Genomic DNA, 22,258 nt, shown 5'->3' on the forward strand with positions numbered 1-22,258 from the left:
ATCTTGAGTTCTAACTTCAGTTTGGGAAATTCCTGGAGATTTGGGAATGGGACCTGGGACAAAAGGAATCTCAGTGGAGATGTGATGGCTGATGTCACATCCATATCAGTGGTCATCTCCACCTCCTCCCCTTTTCTGTCCCCTATCCTTCAACCTAAAAACAACTATCAAAATTATCCAGGTTTTCTTCACTGCTGAAAAAAATAGGGTTGCCAACAATCTTGAGAAAAAAAAACTATAATGTTAATAGAGGCATAATGGGATGTTATTTATCACCGTGCCATGAGAAGCTTCACCTGCCTCTACCAATGGGCAGAACATTTTTTTTTCTCCAAACCTGTTGGGAACTCTTGAGATATAGACTCATGTTGGGAACTCTCATGTTGGGAACTCTTTAGATATAGACTCATAGGAGGATGTAAATCAGCAGCAGTCCCACACTGGCCTTTATTTTCTGGTGTCCTTACAGATCTCTGTATCAGTTTCTCCTCGTCTCTGTGTCTACAGTATATCATATACAAAATGGAAATCTTAAACCCTCTACTACCTGTATCCACTAAGTTTTTATTTCTCCTGGACTCTGTAGTTCAAACAGGGGAACGGATTTCTAGACCAGAAATCAGTTGTATTTCTTGATGAATTCCGTACTTTACCTGGAGGTTGGCAATTTACCTGCACCAATAGACATAACTGAGAAAGAGAAGTGGCTGGTTTGTGATATGTTTTCCTCTTTGCTCTACCTTCTTTAGTTGTTTCATGCATCTTGAAGGGGATTATCTTTCTATTGTGAAAGCTCCACTGAATAGACCTGAATAGTTTTCTCTTGGTTTTTCTCCTCTCATGATTCCTAATCCCTGCCACCAGATTATATCTTCTTCTTTTCTTTTCTTTTCTTTTCTTTTTTTTTGCATTTTGTTGAATATTAGGCATGTGTTAATTTTACTGGGTAGCTGTTTTGCAGCTGATGAATGCCTGAACCTTTATGACTGAAGGTATTAGAAATCAAAATACGTATCTCAACCTCATCTCCATTTTAAAATTATATGACCCTGGAAAGTTATGGAAGTATCTGCAAGATTATAAGTAAATATAGAGTATTGTTTTCAACTCTCATCTTTAATCTCCTTGTTGTGTATGTGGGTCTGCTGAGGGTTGAACTTGAGGTCCAAGGCAGGATCCAAGCAGACAAGTAATTGACCAATGCACAGAGAGGATCCAGTCTGCCTGATCCATCAGTTTAAATCAATCAATCTAGCCAATTGCGTGCATGGGCAGGGAAATCTGCTTTGTGTATATAAGTTGGGGTTTTGTGTGGGTTTCTCAATGTATTACTTGTATTATGTTCTGGCACCAATAAAGAGCTTCAACTATTCTGTCTTCTTCCTGACCCATGGATTTAACACTCTTAAACTTTTCTATCCTTGCAATTATTTCCTTCAACTTCATCTGTGTTTCTGCTGCTTTGTTGTCTATGTGTTTCCATTCCACAATCCTACCTTTGTGCCTTTTGTACTAGAACCTAAATCTACTTGGCTTCCTGGGACCTTGTTTCTTGGATTCTGCCAGCTTTGCAATGTTTCTTGCCTGAGAGGTGACACAATTGAGCTCTGTTGATAATCCAAGGAACACCAAGATGCAAACAAGTAGAATTGCTGACAATCCTGGAAAACAATGTCCTGTATGGAACTGGACATCTGAAGCTTTTTATGGCATAGAGATAAATAAAATCCTATTAAATCTCTTTTTCTCCAAGTAGCTGGCAACCTTACAGCCAAACAAGACAAGTACCAATGCAAACATCTCCACACTGCAATTGTGTTTACAGAACTTGTGGACCGGAGCCCCTATGCAATAGTGTAATAGTTCTGTAATTAATCTGGTCTTCATTCATTTCATATAAAATTTTCATGAGCGTGTCTTAAACTCAAAATGTCCTCCCTATTTCCACAGCAAAACTTAGCACTGCTTTCTGTGGTTTACTTGTTTTTAACCTAGTCAACAGGACAATTAGCATGATCAAGGATATGAACAATTTTCCACCTGCACACTTAATCATTCAAGTACAAATACCTAATATAGTTTTCTTATGCATTGTTGTATCAGCCTTTTATTAAGTAAAAAGACTATTGATCCATCTAGGTGAGTCGGGTCTACTCTGACTGGCAAGAGCTTTCCAGCAAAGACAGATGTTTCCTCAGATCTTTCCACGTGATATGCTACCATTAATTCAATGTAAATGCAGCTATATAGAGTTTCACAGTGTTCCTTAAAGGCCTGTCCCAAGGAACATATATTTTAAGGTTCTGTTTCATATGTGTAATGTAGTCATCTACATTTGGGAAAATGCCCTGTCTCTTTTATAGGTAGGAAATGCCAAGCTTTTCACATCATAGGAGTAACGTATAAATATGATCTAAGCCACTATTAAAGGGGCAGGGCTTTTTCTTGCAGGCCTATGGACACCCTAGCAGTCAAGTAAACTGCAGTGTTTAATACTAAACCAAAAAAAATCAGACGGTTTCCACACAAGGACTCTACCTCTGGACAGCATCTGGTTGCTGGTGGGTTTTAGAGCCCCCTCCACATGATGACACCTGCATCCCAAGGCTGTCCAGGGGATGACTCAAGTTTTGGCCAAATTTGCCTTGGGATGAGGGAAATCGCCAAAACTGGATTTGCCACTTTTTATCTCACGTCCCATCAGTGAGCATTCAAGGGCAACCCTGTATGGCATGGAAACACGCAACAGTCTTGCTAGCATTGTCCCACCCTTGTACCTACCCTTCCCTCTCCATTTCCTGCTCCGAGTTTTTTTTTTTTAATGGCGAGGCTCACGCTCCTGTGAGACTGCAAAATATACTTTGTAAAAGGTAAAATAAAATCTTCTTTAAAGTGTAAATGGCCTTTTTGGGATCAGGCAGGCAAAGCACAGTCCAGTTTGTGTTTTCTGGAGGAGGGGAATTAACATAAAGGGGGGGGTGCATGATGAAGCAACCCTCTCCCGATCATCCAGATGTGCACGAGCTTTGTTTTTAAGCCTACTGTTCACACACAATCACTCATTGAGATCCAGTTACTATTTCCAGTTTCTCACATATCTCCCCAGACATAAATAGAATTTGAAACACCACATATCCCCAAGTGGGGGAAATGCTGTATTGTTCTGGTGTTTCTCCATAGCAACACAGAAGTGTTAATTTTATATTAAAAATGCTTCTGTGTTGTGGCATTACTGCATAGCAACGTGGAAGTGCCTTTAAAAAAATTAATTTGGGGGCTCAGGGGGAAGAAGGTTTCAGTCCACAAGAGAACCGCTGTGCTATGATTGGTGGCTTGCTGTGAATGACAAGCCAAGGAGTGGGAGGGTGGGGGGAGAGAAGCTTGACTTCTTTTCCCTTGCAGCCTCATCCAGAGGCAAAAAGCCATGATGGGGCAGAGGGAAAACGTGGAAAGGTGTCTCCCATATGGAAGGCTGCAAATGCGAGGTTTAACACCCCACATTTGCAAGCAGGAGGCCACACATATTTTACCCCTCTGTACGGAAACAGTCAGAGTTTCCCCAGAGTTTTCCTGTAAATGCAGACAAGGAAATACCCCAATCTGGCATAGTGTTTGAAGCTGGTTCATTAAAAACAATCTTAGTAAACTTGCCAGATTGAATAGGGGATACTGCTATTTTGCCTTAAGGCTTGAAGAAAGACATGTTTTAGCAAGCTCTCAGTAGTATAAGAACCTGGACTGTCTGAAGGTATATGTTATCCTGCCTTTTGATGAATCCGGCAGCCTTATACGGTTGATTTTCATTGTTTATTTCCATAACTTTTCACCAACAGGTCTGAACATTTTCTCTTGCTTCCCCCTGCTTTTATAGCTCATCTCCAGAGATCAATTGGCCTGGGGGAAATGGATGCATTGGAGGGTGGACTCTATGGCACTGCACCACACTGTTCCCTGCCCTCCCCCAGGCTCCATCCCCAAATTTCTAGGAGTTTCCCAACCTAGATCTTGCAGTCCTATCCTCCCATCCCCTGCTGGTACCCAGGGAGGGACCTGTCAACCCTATAGGAAGGGAATACTCAGCCTCTAGACATATTTATCACATATATTTATTGCAGTGTGTCAGGGGCGGGAGGGGACTTGTGTCATTTATCACTAGCAATGTTACAGAAGCAAGGTCTAGTAGGTGCCCATGACATTCCCAACAACCACAACCTATATTTAACAACAAAATCTTCACTTTTGTAATAAAACTGGGAAGCTACACTCTCCTGACAAAAAAAGAAATTGTTGTTCAGGTAGTCAGGACATTCTCCCCCGCCCCCCCAGCAACAAAACCTACAAAAGGAAAGATATCCAGAGCCCTCTTAATGCAGGAGTTACAACCACATTGCTTTGATGGAAGACATTCAGATCCTGTTTGACAACTGAGCAATAGCTGTGCATTTTCTGCATTCAAAACTAATCATGTGGAAAAGTCCATGAGAGCAGAGCACCCGTCAGCTCAAAACAGGAGGAGGGGGCTGTGATTCTACCCACAGAGAAAACTTAGTATTAAGTATTGACAGGGCTACAGTATTCTGTAGCCCTGTCAACAGAAGGAAAAGACTATTGCTGAAGATGCTTTGAGCAGGATTGAGAGAGGCTTTGTATGTGTGACTCTCTCTATATACCTCTTCTGTGTGTAAATACTACCCAAGTAAACACACACAAAAATATGATTCATGCATCCCTTGATGTATAAGAGTTCAGAGGGACCTTTCAGCCCTGCCTGTAGCATTTGGCCGTGTATAAGAAAATATACTTTTTGAACATCTCAGCTCCAGCAGCTGTGTACACCCCTGAAAGCTGCCAATCAGCCTTCCTGAAATCCTTGTCCAGACAGGCTCAGATTGACATCACAAGGAGGCTTCTTCTGCAACATGACCGAGGGATCAGTCCTGATATTATCTAGACCTTCAGCATGCTGTTAAGAATGCTATCTTATCCATTGGTTTAAGTGCACACAAAACATACTGGCACTGGAAGAGCAATACATACTGTGCAATATCTTGGATGCTATAAACTAAGGTACTTGTTTAACATAAAACAGTGTTCATCTTTCACCATCCTTGAGATCACGCGCTGGGGAAATGCATTTCTTTTTTCAAAGAAGAGGAGCAAATATTTGAAAGAGAGGAAACTAGGTTTCAGGGCCAATCTACACAGTGCCTGTTAGCCTGAGGAAACAGTCCAAAGGTCTTTGTGCATGATGCCTTCTCCATGCTGCTCCTGTCATTTGATTCAGACATGTTGATAGTGTTGTAATATGCAAAGTCTGCAGTGTGCATGACTGAGCAGAATATAAAGAGTATCCTGCAGGGGGCATCAGAGGAGATGTGTATTTAGCAGTCAGATCAAGAAATCCCTGCTGTTTTTCAAATAATCTCCTCCAATGTCCCGAATGGCTCTTTGGAGGCGTCCTGCTCCTTTGGGCCCTCTTCCTCCCTGCTTGCCTCCAGAACGACAGTTGAACAGAAGAATGACAGCAGACAACACTTAGAACAGTTAGGTCTCTCCTTTCTCTTTCTATACAAATTTGTTTTTCTTCATACTAAAACTATTTTATTCTTTTAAGCACCTTGGTGCTTAACAACTCTTTGCATGTTTAAACTGTACTTTCCTTCCAGGACTGAACACTGACAGAGATCAGTGCTGGTGTGGAAACTGCCTACACATGGTGGAAGAGCTGCATTATAAGCTCTACGTACAACACAGTACGAGGAAATTATGAAGGAGGGGGATTTTCCAGCTTCCTCCTCCCAAGAGAAGTCAAACCATGTGTAATCTGGCCCTAAATTGCATCCAGCTAGCGACATGCTCTCTCAACTTGTGAGGGCACAAGTCAGTGAACATTAACAGTGCAAGCACCTGAAGCATGACTCAAAGTAGAGTATATAAGGAAATCACTGGGAAATGTCTGTATTGTGCTCATTTAGCACGTGCACACACATACTTCAACCTCCATCCCTGGATGCTTAAAAAAATCAGCTAGGAATGTCAGGCAGTCCAGTCACAATATCCTGCATTTCATTGAGCTTGGCTCTAAAACTGAGACCATTTTGCAATGTCGAACAGCCAATTTACAAAGGGCAACTGTGGTTAAATACATTCGGCTTCCTGGGGTGGAAAAACAAACTGTATACACACAATCCGTGCAAGAAATTCCAGACATTCTCCAAGAACCAAATAATGCTCCCCTCCAGTCAAATACCTTCCCTTTGCATCCCCCCCCCTTGATTATTGAGAAGTATCAACTATAACACAAAGTCTTTAAAGAATGTTAAGCACAATAACTAATCTGGTTCCGCAACCTTCATGTGTGTCCCTTTTTTTCAAATTCTGGAACAAATATAGGGATTCCCCCAACACACACACACTCCATGGTTTTGTGATTGTTTGAATGGTAGTTATGTATGTCTTCTATATCCTAATTTACAGTGTAATGACCTAGTTTTTCTCCATTCTCTCCATCCCCAACATCTCTATGTGAAATGAGTTTTCTGTTCTGCAAAAGGAAATTTTTTGCAGGAAACTATTTTTGTATGAAAGTTTATGCAGTTATTCAGTATTCTGAACAGTATTCTGTTGACCCCTTACAACCATGAAGTGGTACGTCCCAGCTTTTGCACTTCAGTCACAGCTAGATCTAAAACTGTATTTGATACACACGTTACAGGTGTTGAAAGCACCAGACTGTGGGAGGTGATAAAGCCTGCAATCCTAAGCTATTTACTAGGAAAGCCTAGCTTTATTAGGCTAGACTGACAAAATGATCTTAAGCATATTTATATAAAAGTAAATCTTTTGTCTTGTCTTATTATGCTTAGAACTGCAGCTGATAAGTCACCATGTGACTTTCAAATATACCCAGAATAAAACTTTGTTGGTCTTAAAGGTGCCACTGGACTCAAACTTTGTTCTGCTGCTTCAGGCCAACACGGCTACCCACCTGAATTGGATTGTCTTGCAGCTTAACGATCTTGATATTCACATGACACAGGCTTCTGGCCAAGCAAGTACTTGTTTTTCTAAAAAAAGGAATGCAGGACTGCCACGCTGCTATGTTCCAGTGTGATAGCTTCACTCACTTGAACAAAACCTTCTGAAGGTGCCACCCTGCAAATGGGTCAGAGCAGCAACTCTCCATTTGTATACGCTCTTGGTAGTGGTTACCCGCCTTGTGGAACACCCTGCCTGAGTCAGGAAGGTCTCCCTATATTTGCAATTCTGCAAAAGGAGAGAAATTGAAACAGTCATATAGCGGAACAGATTCAGGAGGGTAGCCATGTTGGTCTGAAGCAGCAATACAAAGTATACGTCCAGCGGCACCTTTAAAACCAACAAATCTTTAGTCAAGATATATGCTTTTGTGTTCTAGTACACTTCCTCAGATAATAGTTCATATAGTGGAACCCCTGAAGACATTGCTTATATAAGAAAAATGAAGTGTAGTGGTGTTGTGGTTGGTGTAGTGGTTAGGAGTGTAGACTTCTAATCTGGCGAGCTGGGTTTGATTCCCTGCTCCCCAACATGCAGCCAGCTGGGTGACCTTGGGCTCGCCATGGCACTGATAAAGCTGTACTGACAGAGCAGTAATATTAGGGCTCTCTCAGCCTCAACTGCCTCACCAAGTGTCTGCTGTGGGGAGCAGAAAGGGAAGGAGATTGTAAGCCACTTTGAGACTCCTGGTAGAGAAAAGCGGCATATAAAAAACAACTACAGTGTTTATTTTGTGCATCATCTTCCTTTTACTGCATTGGCTTCTACCTTTCTACTTTTTGCATCATGGCATGGCATGCTTTAGACAGTTTTTTGTGTGCATTGTTTTCCAGTTTGGTAACCCTAATCCTACTGTGTTGTTGACTGTCCAATAAGAACTGAAGAAAGAATTGGAGAATGCATTATGTGCAGCCATAGGGCTATCCACTAGAGGGCAAAAGGGTTAAATTTTAAAGCAATTTTTCAGGGAGCAAGGATGAAAGATTCACAGTTTTTCCACAGGGGAGAGGAAAGAATCTGATGGAACAAAGTAAAGTCTTATAACATCTTAAAGAGTAAGGAGAATAATTGTGCCATGTTTTCATGAATTCGATTCCATTTCATCACATGTATGAAGTGTTATTGTTGGTTAAGACAGAATTCCCAATGGCCTGGAAGAAAATATCTTTTCTTAATAGAGGATTAAAGGAATGTTATTTACCAGGTGATGCCATGAAAGCTTCAGCTGCCCATTTCCACATATTAAACCTCTATTAGAGACAGGACATTTTTTCTCCAAGCCTGAAGATAGCCATAATATGCACAGAAATAAGTACAGAGAACAATCAAATCATAAACAGTGGAATCAAAACCCATTTCATTTCTATGTAAAGCTCAAATGTATTCAAGATCTGATCCCTAACTGTGAATGAACAGGTCAGTGTTGTGAATGCTTACTGTTCTTACTTGTATACATTTGAACTTCATGTTTCATGGACCCCTGGGCCACCTATTTCTCCCTCTACACATCCTCAGAATAACTTCTATTGTGACTGATAAAGTGGGCTGCAGTTCACAAAACCTTGTGCCAAAATAGATCCATCAGTATTTAAGGTGCCACAAGACTCCAGTCCAAAACTGGAAATAAGGGGAAAATAATGCTATCAAAACTGCTATACCTAAACAAAAGAATGAACAGGGGGAATATACGGATGCACTATTTAAAACACACTTGAACAGAGTAGAAGACAACGAAGGAGGTAGGAGTTTGAGGTCAGCAGCAGTTGGAGTCTGAACAATGTTAAAATTAGGTAGGTCTCCACAGGCAAAGGTTTAGAGTCAGTGACTCCCAGAACACCCAATTAAAAGAACTGTCTTTGTTAAGGATCAAAGGCTTCCAAAATAAAGCAGCCTTCCTGTAGGGTCTGCATTCTGAATAGCCCACAGCAGATCACCCTTCAAGGTATTCTGGGCATGGTTTGGCTGTTTGTCCAGCTGAATACTAAGGCTCAAAGATATCCTGGGATTCAGAATATGTCATATTTTTTATCACTTGACCTCTGCCTTAAGGGATGATCACCAGCATGCTGAAAGCTAGGCTCTGGGGCACAGCAACAGGAGTTAAGAAGGCGTTACATACAGGCCTGTAAACGGCAGACACTCTGTTCAACTGGGATGTAATATAACACCAGCCACAGGCTATGCATTACTTGTATATAGTGATATATTTTTACACCTTGTGCAGAAACATGGTCCTGTGTGCAGAGAACCCTATGCTGTTTTATACGGATGTTGTGATGGGACTGCAAAATGCAGCTGCATGTTTATCCACCCTTCCTTGATGACCATGCTGCCCTCTGGTGGTCCTTGACCCACCCCTTGAGAACATTTGCTTGAAGATGCAAACATGGCGTAGTACAATGCACATTTTATTAAAATACTGTATTTGCTTCCAACCTACGTTTTGCATATTCCACACTCACAACCCATCCTGCATTGCTGTCCTGAAACGAATGTAATGGTCAGTTAGGGTCATGCAGCAGAGGCCCCCACCCATCAGCCCCGGCCAGCAGCTAGCAAATCTAAGAGGGGGGGGGGAGTGGCTCAGCAGCACACAGCTTGAAGGTTACAGGGACGAGAAAGAAGAGCCCCAGCCTTAGGTGCCCTTTGCTCATTGTTAAATCCATAAGATTGGTGTCTTCTCCCATTCTCTGTATGCCAGCCATCAGTTATGTTATATAAATATCAGTGTGTATCTGTTGTCATTTGTAAATGCACCTTCTTGTATTGAAAGTCACTCGACTGCCAAGCTTCAGTGAGCTGTTGCTTTTTGCAGAGTCTCATGGGGAAAAGAAAATATAATTTTTCCAAACATAGGCAATGTGTGTTTGTTTCTTAAAAGCACCTGGGGAGTGGCGAACACTCCGTGGCAGAACAGTTGGCATACTCCTAGTAAAAGAGCACATGAGCAGACATGGTAAAATGCAGGGTTCTTTTCTTCCTTTCTTTGCTTCAACACAAAAGAGTCTGTTAGTCTCCTTCCGCCCACCACCACCCCTGCAGGGGGCACAGCTGGATGCTCTGCAAGGCCAGTGACCTTCTATAGGTGAGGGGTATAAAAGGGAGCCAAATAGGTGGGGCCAAGGAAGGGAGGGAAGGGCCCCCCTGCCACAGCTGTGGGGAGCGGGAGCTGAGCCCCTGCTGGGAACAAGACATTGGCAGAGGCGTAGGAGGGGAAAGTCTGGTAGGCCAGGGTGCTGGGGCCCGGCGGGCTGGGCCTGCCCTCGGGCCCCCCTCCTCCCGGGGGCAGAGCGTTGCTCCCCGGCGGTGCCGTGCTTTCCACGCCGGGGTTCTGTTTCTTCCACTTGGTCCTTCGGTTCTGGAACCAGATTTTGACCTGCGTCTCGGTCAGGCTGAGCGACAGGGCCAGGTTGAGGCGCTCGCACACCGACAGGTAGCGCGTGGCGCGGAACTTGTTCTCCAGGGCCACCAGCTGCTCGTAGGTGAAGGCCGTCCTGGCCCGCCGAGGCTTGGCGCAGCTAGGCTCGGCCCGCCGTCGCTTGGCTGCCGGCGGAGAGCCGGGCTCGTCCAGCTCCGACGACGAGGAAGCCGGGAAGTCAGGCGAGGGAAGCGCAGCGGACGCAGCCGCGGGGGCTAAGCAGGTCCCGGCTCGGCCTGGCGGCTCCTCCTCCTTTTGCTCCGCTGCCTCCGAGGCGGCCGTCGGGAGCTCTGCTTGGCCGGCAGCATCTGCAAGACACACAGAGAGGAGCGCAGGTCAGGGGGGTAGAAGGAGGCCCAGGATGCCTTTCCCACACACGCAACGACCGGCCGGGGCGAGGCGGAGCCCCGCAAGGGCTATTGGCCTCCCCGGAAGCGGAGCCTTTCCACGGGATCTGCATCAAGCAGGGCCCAAACAGACAGGCGCGGGTGCTTAGCTGGCAGCCTGCTTTCCCCCGGCCTTTCCCGCTAGGTTCCCTCGCGCTATGGTGGAGTGGCCAGGGTTTGTGCACCCCCGCACCGTGCGCTTGCCTTTCCAGTTGTGACCCCAGAGGACCCCGTCTTAAGGCATCTCTGCAGCTTCGTGCCACAGGCGGAGGGATTAGAACGATTACCCTTCAATTAATCATAACAAAAACGTTCATTCATAAGTGTAGTTGAGCATGCACAGAGTGCCTTTCCCCCGAGACTGCTTACCAAGTCTAAAAGTGGGGCAAACCATCTTTCCATAAAGATGGACCGAGTGTCTGTGAGTTTAATGAAAGAATGATGGGCTCTTAACGGCGCTTTCCTGGGAGCAAGTCCTTCGAATAACACGTGATTTACTCCCGAAGAGACCTGTCTAGGCCGGCTTCCTATCTCTCACCGTCTCCCTCGTTTAAAATCCCTTTGCTATTCAGAAGTACCGGGAACAGCTTCAGAGTTCGTCCATCGATGCGTTTCAAGTGGGCGAAAAAAAGCACGGGATGCGTAATGAATGAATGAATGAATGAATGAATGAATGAATGAATGAATGAATGAATGAATGCCTTCTTACAAAGCTTGTCATCCCGTAGAAGAAAGTCTTACGACATTTCCAGGTCGTCCTTTCCAAGAGAATTTTCACTCCGAAACCTTTTTTTTTTTTGGGGGGGGGGGGGAGGTGATAACAGAAATAGATTTCTGTGACAGCATTTTAAAAAAAAATAAGTTACTAAAGTTTTTCTTTTAACAGCTGTAAATCCTCTCCCCTCCCCCTCCCCTTCCCCGGTCTTTTCCATCTCCTTTCCCCTGCCGTCCTAATAGAGTTTCAGATTTGTGAAGGGGCGGATCGATAGATGTCATCTATTAAAGGTAAGTTTTAATCGAACAATATTAGGATCAGGCGGGGGGGAAAGAGGTTTGAAGTCGGTACCTGCAAGCTGCGGGAAGGAGATACGCGGGAGTCGGTAATAGGTTATCGATCAAGGGGGAGCGAAGGCATCCTCTTGTGGGGAGACGGCAGGAACAATTATCTCGCTTGTCCTTTGCCTGGCGCGTCGCGGTGCCAATCAGGCCCGTCAGGCGAGGCTGAGCCGAAAACAATTGCGGGCGGCGGACTTGCGCTTTCCCACCAGGCTTGGGGGGCGCTGCAAGCTCAGCCGGGACTCCGCCCGAGGCCGGCGCGAAGCTGGCTGCCCCCCCTCCCTCGCTTCCCTTTCCTGCGCGGCCTCTTAAAGGGGAACTCCGCCGAGCCGGCCAGCCCCTGACCTCCCCGAACGCGAAGTCTGGCTCGGGAGGGGAGGACGCGGCAGCTGAGCCGGAGGCTGCTGCGTTCCCGACAGCCGGATCCTAAAAAGAGGGGAGCGCCCTTCTAGTCTTGAGCTCAAGCCTCCGCTCCTAAACCCTTCTGACCGCCGAGGCTCCGATCTGGGATCTGAGAGCACGGATGGAGCCCTGGTTGGAAAAGGAGCCTGGATGGAAAGGGACGCTGTCCCCATTTTTTTTCCCACCCCTCTGGCATGGTAGCTTGGTTTTCCATTGGTTGCTGTGAAAGGTGGAAATGCAGTGAGCAAAGTTGGTCTCATTTCTTCAGGCCCCCAAACAAAACCAAACAAACCGAAATGCTTAACCTGCTGACTTTCTGCCTGCTATGCAATTGCTAAAGGGATCCTGTGAGAACTGAAGGGTGGGGAGACCGCAAGCTCCTTCGCATCTCTTTGTTAAGAAAGGGATGATGCGGACCCGTTGAAGTTTTGCTCGCCTGCTATGATTTCGGTGGCTCTTCAAAGTAGCTTCCTTACATTCTGCCACACACTAATCTGGCAAACTAAATTCAAGCCAACTTCAGCAGCATTCCACAGCCCTGTACTCTCAAGTACCACTGCTGACTGCAAACTCTGCATTGCTATAGGGGGTCCAGCATATCCTGGGTTCTAAATAAAGTTGCTGCAGCAGCAGCTGTATTAGACACAGTAATCCAGGACATGTCTCATATATTGTCCTAAATTTAAGTAGGGTCAAACTGCTAGGCTGGGATGATGAAACCTAACCAAGTGATTGTTGTTGGCTTTTTAAATAAATTAATCCAGCAGGACAATATTTCTCAACATTTGACTGCTCTCTTATTCATTGCCATGAATGAATCAACTGAGGAATTTTCTAACAACAACCAACACCCTTGCTGCAAATCAAATCAAATCGGAATGCATTGCCTACCATGATATGCCTGTAGCTTATTTCTCTGGTGGCTTGAATTTCTTTCTGCCGCAACTCTTCCCAAACTTTTATCCTGCTGTCCTGCGTGTGGGATGCACTCCCTTCTCCCTGCTGCCGGATTGCTTTTCCTGGTGAATTTCTGAGGATCCAGGATGTCCAAGATGGAGAAGGAGATTTTAGTGTGGAGGGGGGCCCCCTTGGCCCCACTGCCCTGACAGTCCAGCATTCCCCGCCTTCGAGCTTTGGAGAGATCTGCAGTTGTCCAGGGCTTGCAGCAAATGCACTGCCAGGTGAAGAGCCAGCTTTGCTGAGGAGAGGATGCCTGGCTTGATCCCAGGGGGAGGCTGTCCATAAGAGGCAGGAGGGCCCCCCTTGGATGCAATCAGCTTGTACTTCAGAGATGCTCTTCTAGAGGGAAGGGGATTCTCCGCTGTGATGGGGGGGGAGGATCCAGGCATGACAAGCTGAAGGCTGGGATGAAAAGGAGAGGGTGATGTACCTACTATTGGTGCTTTCCTTTTTTAAAAAAATCTACCAGCCAGCCTTAACACGTGGAGAAGATCACATCCTTGTAATCGATGGAGATTGCAGCTTTTTTGCTCAGCTCCAGCTGTAGGGTATGAACTGCCAGTGAAACGAGTTTCCTGTAATAAATGAGGCATAGGGGTAAGAATGGGAGGGGAGCATTTATTTGTTCCCTTGGGAGTCGATCAAACTCTCCCTGTTATAGATACTTTATTAATGACTCCTGCAAAGTCGAAGCAATACCGTTGGTTTTTAAAGTATAAAGCACCAGGTCTGTATTCTCACAATGGAGCAGGCAGAATTTCATCCCAGAAAGGAAATATGTCAGGTCCTTGTTACCCTCTCCAAACACACATTCCAGTTTGTGTAGACTTAGTCCATTGTGAAGGAGGAGGGGAGAAGAGATCTGTACATGCTCTTGCGTTGCCAACAGACCTGGAGAAAAGTGTTGTATTCTTTTAATAAGGGCTTAATGTATGGAAATGGACAACTGAAGGTTTTCATATAAGAAAAGTAAATAAATCTTTTTGGCATCTCTCTTAAACAACAGGAGGTTTTGTTTTGTTTTGGGGTTGTTGTTTTTTTGCCTCCAGGCAATTTGCAGCCTTTAACAAGTCCAGATGCACTGTTATCCATAAATTCCAGTGCTGAGTCCCATAGTGGAAATTTTAACTAGTCCTATACTGCAGGGGTAGTCAACCTGTGGTCCTCCAGATGTTCATGGACTACAATTCCCATTCGCTGGCAGGGGCTCATGGGAATTGTAGTCCATGAACATCTGGAGGACCACAGGTTGACTACCCCTGCTATACTGTAATCACTACACTATTCTGGCTCAAAGGGATCACCAGAGTGCCATATGAAAATGTTATACAGCCATTAAGGTTGAATAACCTGTTGAAGTAATTCAGGTGTAATTTGAGTCCAGTGGCATCTTTAAGACCAACAAAGTTTAATTCTGTGTATAAGCTTTCATGTGAAAATTTATACCTAGAGTTAAGTTTGTTGGTCTTAAAGGTGCCACTGGACCCAAACATTGTTCTGTGTTGAAATGTACCTAATCTTTACTTCTGAGTAAAGATGCTTAGGATTACATAAACATAGAAGTCACCAGGCTTGTTTGGGTGCAGTGGTTAGAGCGTTAGAATAAGACCTGGGATGTCTGGATTTGAATCGGAAGTCTGATGAATAACCTTGGGCCCCTCCCAATCTCTCAGCCAAACCTACCCCACCAGGTTGTTGTGAGGATGTGGAGGGGGAGGTACACAATAAAGATTTTGGTCCCTAATCAGGGAGAAAAGCAAGATATAGATTTTAAAAAGACTACTTTCCTGTTCATACTGCCTAGGACAGGGATTCCCAACCACGGTTCTGGGGAACCCTGGGGTTACACAAGAGGTCCCCAGGGGTTACATGGCCTTTCCCAGAAGGTCAGATGGCTGCAGACATCACTAGATGTCACTGGAGCCTACTTCCCCTGTCGCTGTATAGGCTTAGCCTCTGGGCTTCCTTGAATCCTGAAATATATTTCAGGTGTTCTGCTATGGTCAAGAGGTTGAAAAAGGCCAGGCTCAGATGTTATTTAGCCTTTGGGGGGGGCACTTGTTTGTTTTAATTTGGCAAATGTTAGAGGCTAAAACTTATCCTAGGCAGCTGGTACAAATGCAGTTGATAAACATCACAGGCATCCTCCCTTAGCTGGGTGAAACAGAAATGCTCCAGCACATTTGTAATTGCCTTTCTGGTCAAGAAATGCCCTCTCAACACCCCTCCCATAGATTCCCTATGTAATATAGGAAACAAAAGTATTGAAATTTCTCTGCTCTCAGTAACTATATTTGGGAGCAACTGTAAACAAACTGCTTTGGTAAATTCATATATTGAGCTAACCAAAAAGTCTACACCAGAAGACTGGTAGGGATGATATCCTAAATAATTAATTGCTAGAATTTTTCAACATGGGCATTTAAATATTTTTAAGCATTTCAAGGAGTACATATTCAAAGCAATATAAAGAAAAATGTGAGGGGAAATCAGATTGGCTATGTTAGCAAAAATATAATTTGGAATTATTCTAATGTTTTTATTTAATAAAGTTTTCATGAACTGTATTCTCTTGTACTCTCACAGTACAGTTCTTTGAAAAAGTCACTTTTGTTCATGTTTTTAATGTGAAAAATGATGCTGAGAGAGCAGCATAGATGGTGTCACCAAAACAGGTGAACTCTGCTCTCTCAGGAACTTGTTGAACGAAGTATTCCTTAGACCACATTGGTTCCTTTTGGAGTAACTGCTTATCTACTTTATGTACTCAGCATTCCTTATATGAACAATATCTCTATGCACTGTTAATAGAGTGAAAAAAAGAGAGGGTCAGCATCTAATTGTTTTGATGCTCCATAAAAGGAGGAGTTTACATGCATTAAATGTAAACTAGTCCATATTTGCTGATTCTGAATATGCATCAGAAGACTCTGAAAGCAAAAGCCTGAGACCCATCTTCTTCCTTTGATAGTGTGGGTTTCCAAGGAAGTGAATGTCCCCCATGGTGCTACAGGCCTGCCCCTTGACTGAAAACCAATTTGCAACAGAAGAGAAGGCCTATTTTTGAAATTGCCATCAAGAAACCCCAGTAGTAAAATACATTGACTACAAATGCGCATTCTAGTTTGAAAGGCTAGGTAGGCTGAGGCATCTAGATCTTGAAAGACCAGAGAATTTCAAAGGTCCTCATTGATCTGGAGAAGTTTAGGAACAAAATGCCATCTGCCTGCCTCCCCCCACCCCCATGGGTTACAATACAGGCCATATCATGGGTCTGTCATTTTAAAAAAGGCAAATTAGAAGACTCTCCCAACCACAAACACACAAAATACTAGTTTCCTCTCAAAACAGCACAGAAAAGTTAACAATTGCCTTGCAGTTCTCTGTTTTGCTATGGAAGAATGGGATAAGAGTTAATGCACAATAGTTGACTAGGAAAAAATCAACTAATTGTATTAGGGTATTAAGGCTGCTTTCGTAAATGACTCTTGTAAAGGGGCATACTCCTCTAGGATTTCACATCCCAAACCTTCTTGCCTTCTTTTGGTTGTCACAAAGTTAATCCAAGCACTTTTTAGGTTACCCTCTGAAACCTTTCCAGTGCAGTCCTAAACAGAGTCATGTCCTTCTAAGTCAAATGTAGTCAATGGACATAGAAGGGTGTAACTGCTTGGGATGGCTGGAGTCTGAGTCATAAACTGTCTGCTGCTTGGGATGATTACCTCCATCTTTATTGTCCCTTGGCCTTGTAAAGTATGCATCATTAACCCTATTGACAAATTGCAGTGAATAATTCTCATGTTCAATTTAGTACATGTACAGCTGATCATGTGATTTTTAACTTTGCCTTTATCCATATATACTGGTCTTAGTTTCTTAGAGACGGGTGTATGCATTAACATGTAGAATGTATATGTCATGTATTCTCTGTTATGGTCCCACCTTATAGGCTTGCCTGATGAAGTCAGGAAGGCTTTCCGTAAACTATGAAAAACTGAATTATTCAGGAAGACATTTTTACCAAGGTAAGAGGGCTGTATCATAGCAATGTTTCAGGAAGATGCTTTAATAAAAGGAAAGCAACTGTAGACTATACTGAGCTCTCTGCTAATAAATGAGTTATAGTACTGTATAAATTTGGCGGAGTTGTTTCATGTTAATACTAATTTATTTTTCAGCTTTGTTTCTGATTTCTGTTTGGGTTTCTACAGTCCTGATCCTATTATATTGCTTATTGGATACCCCATCCTGTTGATTGCATTGACTTACTTTGCAATCCAAGGTTCAGTGAGAGAGGCCAGCGTTGAATAACAAAAATAAATAGGCTAAGAAATGCAGGTTAAAACCACTATGTTTGTCATATGTTATCTAAATAAGTGGTCCCCTTTTTATTACCGTGGACCGGTCTACATTTGACAATTTTACTGAGGCCCGGTGGGGGGGTAGTCTTTTGCCGAGGGACTTCGCCGCCACCTGAGTCCCTGCTCCACTTGCATTCCTGCCAGCGCCCCTGACTTCCCGCCGCCCGCTGGGGGGCGCTGCCAGCAGCAGCTGCCATGCCGAGGGGCAGCCCCAGCCATGGCGGCCACTGGAGAGCACCAAAGGTGAGCCGGCGACAGAGTGGCAGGGCAGCCTCCGAGGCAGCAGCCAGGGAGGAGGATGAGGAGGAGCCGTGGCCTGGTACTGACTGATCAACGGACCAGTACTGGTCCCCGGCCCAGGGGTTGGGGACCACTGATATAAATAACTGGGAACCAGTAAAAGTCACATGGCTTTGACTTCAGATGGATGTTCCTAATCTTGAGACATGCATGGCTTTGTTTTACAGCCACGAGACCTAGTACATATCCTGCTATTCCAACTGGTACATTTGAGATGTTGATTATAATTTAAAGGTAAAGCTAAAGGTATCCCCTGTGCAAGCACCGAGTTATGTTTGACCCTTGGGGGTGACGCCCTCCAGCCTTTTCTTGGCAGACTCAATACAGGGTGGTTTGCCAGTGCCTTCCCCAGTCATTACCGTTTTACCCCCCAGCAAGCTGGGTACTCATTTTACCGACCTCAGAAGGATGGAAGGCTGAGTCAACCTTGAGCCGACTGCTGCGACTAAACTCCCAGCCTCATGGTCAGAGTTTCAGATAGCATGTCAGCTGCCTTACCACCCTGTGCCACAAGAGGCTCAATGATTTTAATTTACTAGGTGTTAAATGATGTCCGCAGGCCACACCTCTCTGCCATACCCGAGGACTGGGGAGGGGGGGGAGAAAGGAGGCAGTCTGAGGCAGGAGTAAAGGTCCAGGCTCCACCCCCTTTCTCAGGCACAGTAACCACACAAGAATGCCACCCCAGGGCAATGGAAGCAGCCTGATACCTGCTTTAACTGCAAAGCTAGGTATAGTTTGTGGCTGAGTCCTTTAAGGCAAGATATAAGAGAAAGGCTGGGGAGTCCCTGGGGAGTTCTCATGGAGTTTCAGGACTCCAAGGCGCCCTGGCTGGGAATCCCTGATGCAGGGAGTTCATATCACCAGGATACAGAATGATAAAATGCAGCATATGTGAGTGCAATGGTGGAAACATGGAAAAAACGATTTGACTCATACCTGCTTTTCCAAACAGAAATCAAAGGAAAGAATACAGAAAAGAAAAAAAGAGGGACCAAAAAGAAGAGCCAACGGAATGAAGACATGTTTCTCTTCCTCAGCCACATTGGATAATAGGCAAAAAATGATGTGATTCACCAGCAAGAGATTTTGGAAAGTGACATAAATATTGTCTGTGGGAGCAATCTCACAAACCATTATTTATCTGGCACTATATATTAATCCTCTCCCTGGGGTAGTTCTCCACCACCGTTTTTCATGTTGAGTAGCACCTTACATGGCAATTGGCCCCATTGAAATGAATTATTGCTAGAGCTACCGTCTGTGTGCTTTTATTGCGATCAAATGTAAAGCAATAAAATATATATTGCAGTACAGCTCACTGGAAGTAAAGAACAGAATCTGGGCCCACATTATGCCTAGCAAAGATTACTGAAATACAAATTGAATTATGGATCCATTAGATCAGGGGTCGTCAAACTGCGGCCCTCCAGATGTCCATGGACTATTCGCTGGCAGGGGCTCATGGGAATTGTAGTCCATGGACATCTGGAGGGCCGCAGTTTGACTACCCCTACATTAGATCATTGTATAAAAGAGTGAAATTATGTTATAGTTAAATATGACTTCAGGCATTGTGGTAAAATGGATTGCTCTAGAAATGCTAAATCAGTACATACATGTTTATCATATCCTTCCTCCAACCAGTTCAGGGCAGTGTAGATAGGTTTCCATTCTTCCATTTTATCCTCACAACAACCTTGTGAAGTAGGTAATGTTGGAAGGTCTCCAAGCAAGTATCACGGCAGTCTGAGATATGACATCAAGTCTCCTAGATCTTAGTCTAGTTTATGCAAGTCCTTTTTTTCCATTTGCTATTATTCTCACCCTATCAGGGCTAGTTCGTATCTGAATTCTTGCTGTTAACAATATTTTAAAGTCCCCATTTGCTTGGATTCCGATTTTATTTCAAAATAGTCACAATTTTGAAACTTGTCCTTAAATTAAAAGGAAAAAAAGCACCCAAGATTGTTGATATATATGTCATTTATAAGATAGTGGACCTTTATGGACCTTTGATACTAATAGACCCAAATTATATGACAAAATATAAAATATAAGGTATATAAAATATAAGAATTAGGTAGTGGGTTGACGACTTTGTTTGTCTCCCTGAAAAAAAACCCAATTCAGAAATAAGTTTACAAAAACAAGATTTTATACCTGGGAACTCGTTCTGAATTAAGCTTTTTGTCATCGCCAGCTTGGAAATTTCTTTCTGTAATATATGTCACAGCAGAATATGTTCTTGTGAATTAACCATAATAATTGTTCTAGCCTACTGAGTTTTTAAAGATTAAACAGGCAGAGCTCCTGAGAATATCAATTTCAGGGCTAAAGGGCTTCTTTAAGTACTGTCAAGCCACCAGTACACACACACACACAGAGTCTGCCTGGAGTGGGTTTGTGTTGCAGCCCAGGCAGCCATTAAAATTCAGGCTGAGTGCTGTCTTTAAATTGCTTTGATGCTAGGTGGGTTTCAACCCTGACCTGTCCTGATGGCAAGTGATGGCTGTTACAAGCTCCGGATCAATATTCATAGCGGGTGTCCCGCACTGATAACGCTGTCCAAGACAATGTTCCCAATCAGTGTGGACAGTTGAGATATTGTACCATTAGTGGTGTTGTTTTAAATAACCTGATCTATTTCTGGGTCTATAGAATGAATTTTACAGTGTAGATATTATCTTGAAGAAGAAGTGACTTGGAGCACTGAGCCAGATCAATGGTTCCAAGCCTTCTTGGTGTTTATGTTTTTTTCAAGTGGACTATAACTTCTCCAGTGTTTCTCATATACTCTTGAATTGTGACACGCCAGTGATTGTGCTAACAATAAAAAAAGCATCTGCATTTTATCAAGAATGAGGAGTTTGACCATAAGATAAAATCTCACATAGTCGTAAAACAGTAAGGATCCGTTCACTTCTTTGCACAACCAATGAATGAGGTTTTAAGGTATTTGTATATCCAACCTGAAATTTAGCAGAGGCTGCAACCTTATGCATGTCTCTTTAGGAAAAACGTTCAGTGAACACATGGGATTTGCTTTATGCATAAGTTTGGGCTGCATGTGAAATCTGTGTGAGAGAACAGGTGTATGTGCAGCTAGCTGGGTGACCTTGGGCTAGTCACAGTTCTTAGAGCAGTTTTCATAGAGCTCTCACAGCCCCACCTACCTCACAGGCTGTCTGCCGTGGATTTTAGATCTTAGTATATGCTAGCCTTTCTCGATATTCTTCAGGCTTCGAGAAACCCCAGAATGGTCACAATAGTGCATAATATGGTTGGGAAACATAGCTGTGTATGTCCCCCCCAGGCCCCTCCCTTTCCCACTCCCTGCAAGCCCATCACTGGCCATTTGTGGAGAGGGGGCAGGCAACATGGCCACATATGGTCATATCACCTGATAAGTATTTAACAAATTATATATAATTAACTCCCACCCATTTAGAAAACCCTTCCAGGGCCTTCAAGCAACTCAAGGTTTCATGAAACCCTGGAATATATTCTAAGAGAGAGAAGGTGTCATCGTACAGGCCACTTTCATCTGATCCCTGAAGCTAAGCAGCGTCTGTTCTTGGATAGAAGACCTCCAAAGAAGTCTCTGCAGAGGAAGGCAATGGCAAACCATCTCTGCTTTGAAAATCCCTTGCTGGGGTCACCGTAAATTGGTTGCAACTTGACAGCACTTATGTATATAGTAATGTACACTATTTATGGAAATGAAAACTGTACAATAGGACAATGAAAAATACTGATAAGAAGAACATAGATTCCATTGAAATGTGCTGTTGGAGCACAGGTTTTTTGGTCAAAGAAATTAAATAAGTGTATTCTAGATTAAATCATACCTAGAAGTGAAAATGACTAAACTGAGGCTCTTATACTTTGGTCATATTATGAAAAGACAGGAGTCACTGCAAGAAACAGTAATGTAAGGAAAAGTTGGAGGCAGCAGCAGAAGAAGACCCAACACAAAGTGGATTGATTTGATCAAGGAAGCCATGGTTTGCAAGGCCTGATCAAGTAGAGATGCCAGCCCCCACATGAGACCTGGGGGACCCCCTGGAATTACATTTCATCTCCACCTTTAGAAATTAGTTCCTCTGGAGAACATGGATGCTCTGGAAGGTGGCCTTTGTGCCATTATAGTCCACTGAGGTTCCAGTCTTCTACAAGTTCCATTCCCAAATCTTCAGGAGTTTCCATACCTGGATCTGGCAACCCTGCCCTCTTGGACTCCGCTGATGGTCAGGAGTGGTGGTGGTGGTAGTTGTAAAGGTAAAGGTAAAGGTATCCCCTGTGCAAGCACCGAGTCATGTCTGACCCTTGGGGTG

The 22,258-nt window shown here is 44.0% G+C and overlaps 1 protein-coding gene and 1 long non-coding RNA gene across 5 annotated transcripts; one reads left to right on the top strand and one right to left on the bottom strand.

Annotated features, from left to right (window-relative positions):
• Positions 1 to 9,430: 9,430 nt before the first annotated feature.
• Positions 9,431 to 13,815, bottom strand: NKX1-2 (NK1 homeobox 2). Of its 2 annotated transcripts, none has more exons than XM_077350027.1 (2): positions 13,192 to 13,815; positions 9,431 to 10,764 (listed from the first exon to the last, which is right to left on the bottom strand). In XM_077350027.1, the coding sequence occupies exons 1-2, from the start codon at positions 13,541 to 13,543 to the stop codon at positions 10,118 to 10,120; spliced, it is 999 nt and encodes a 332-aa protein (XP_077206142.1). In that variant the 5' UTR covers positions 13,544 to 13,815; the 3' UTR covers positions 9,431 to 10,117. The 2 variants fall into 2 exon arrangements, 1 of the variants encoding a protein (XP_077206142.1); XR_013233623.1 differs by lacking the exon at positions 13,192 to 13,815 and adding an exon at positions 11,909 to 12,352 and having other exon boundaries at positions 10,584 to 10,764.
• LOC143843631 (uncharacterized) lies at positions 10,696 to 20,896 on the top strand. 3 transcript variants are annotated; one of them, XR_013233625.1, is made up of 5 exons: positions 10,696 to 10,791; positions 11,800 to 11,847; positions 17,210 to 17,285; positions 18,089 to 18,155; positions 18,877 to 20,896. It is a non-coding gene; the product is annotated as an uncharacterized LOC143843631 (long non-coding RNA). The 3 variants fall into 3 exon arrangements; XR_013233624.1 differs by lacking the exon at positions 18,089 to 18,155; XR_013233626.1 differs by lacking the exon at positions 18,089 to 18,155 and having other exon boundaries at positions 10,719 to 10,791; positions 11,729 to 11,847.
• Positions 20,897 to 22,258: the final 1,362 nt, after the last annotated feature.

Source organism: Paroedura picta, chromosome 8, assembly GCF_049243985.1.
Source record: "Paroedura picta isolate Pp20150507F chromosome 8, Ppicta_v3.0, whole genome shotgun sequence".
Lineage (NCBI taxonomy): Eukaryota > Metazoa > Chordata > Lepidosauria > Squamata > Gekkonidae > Paroedura > Paroedura picta.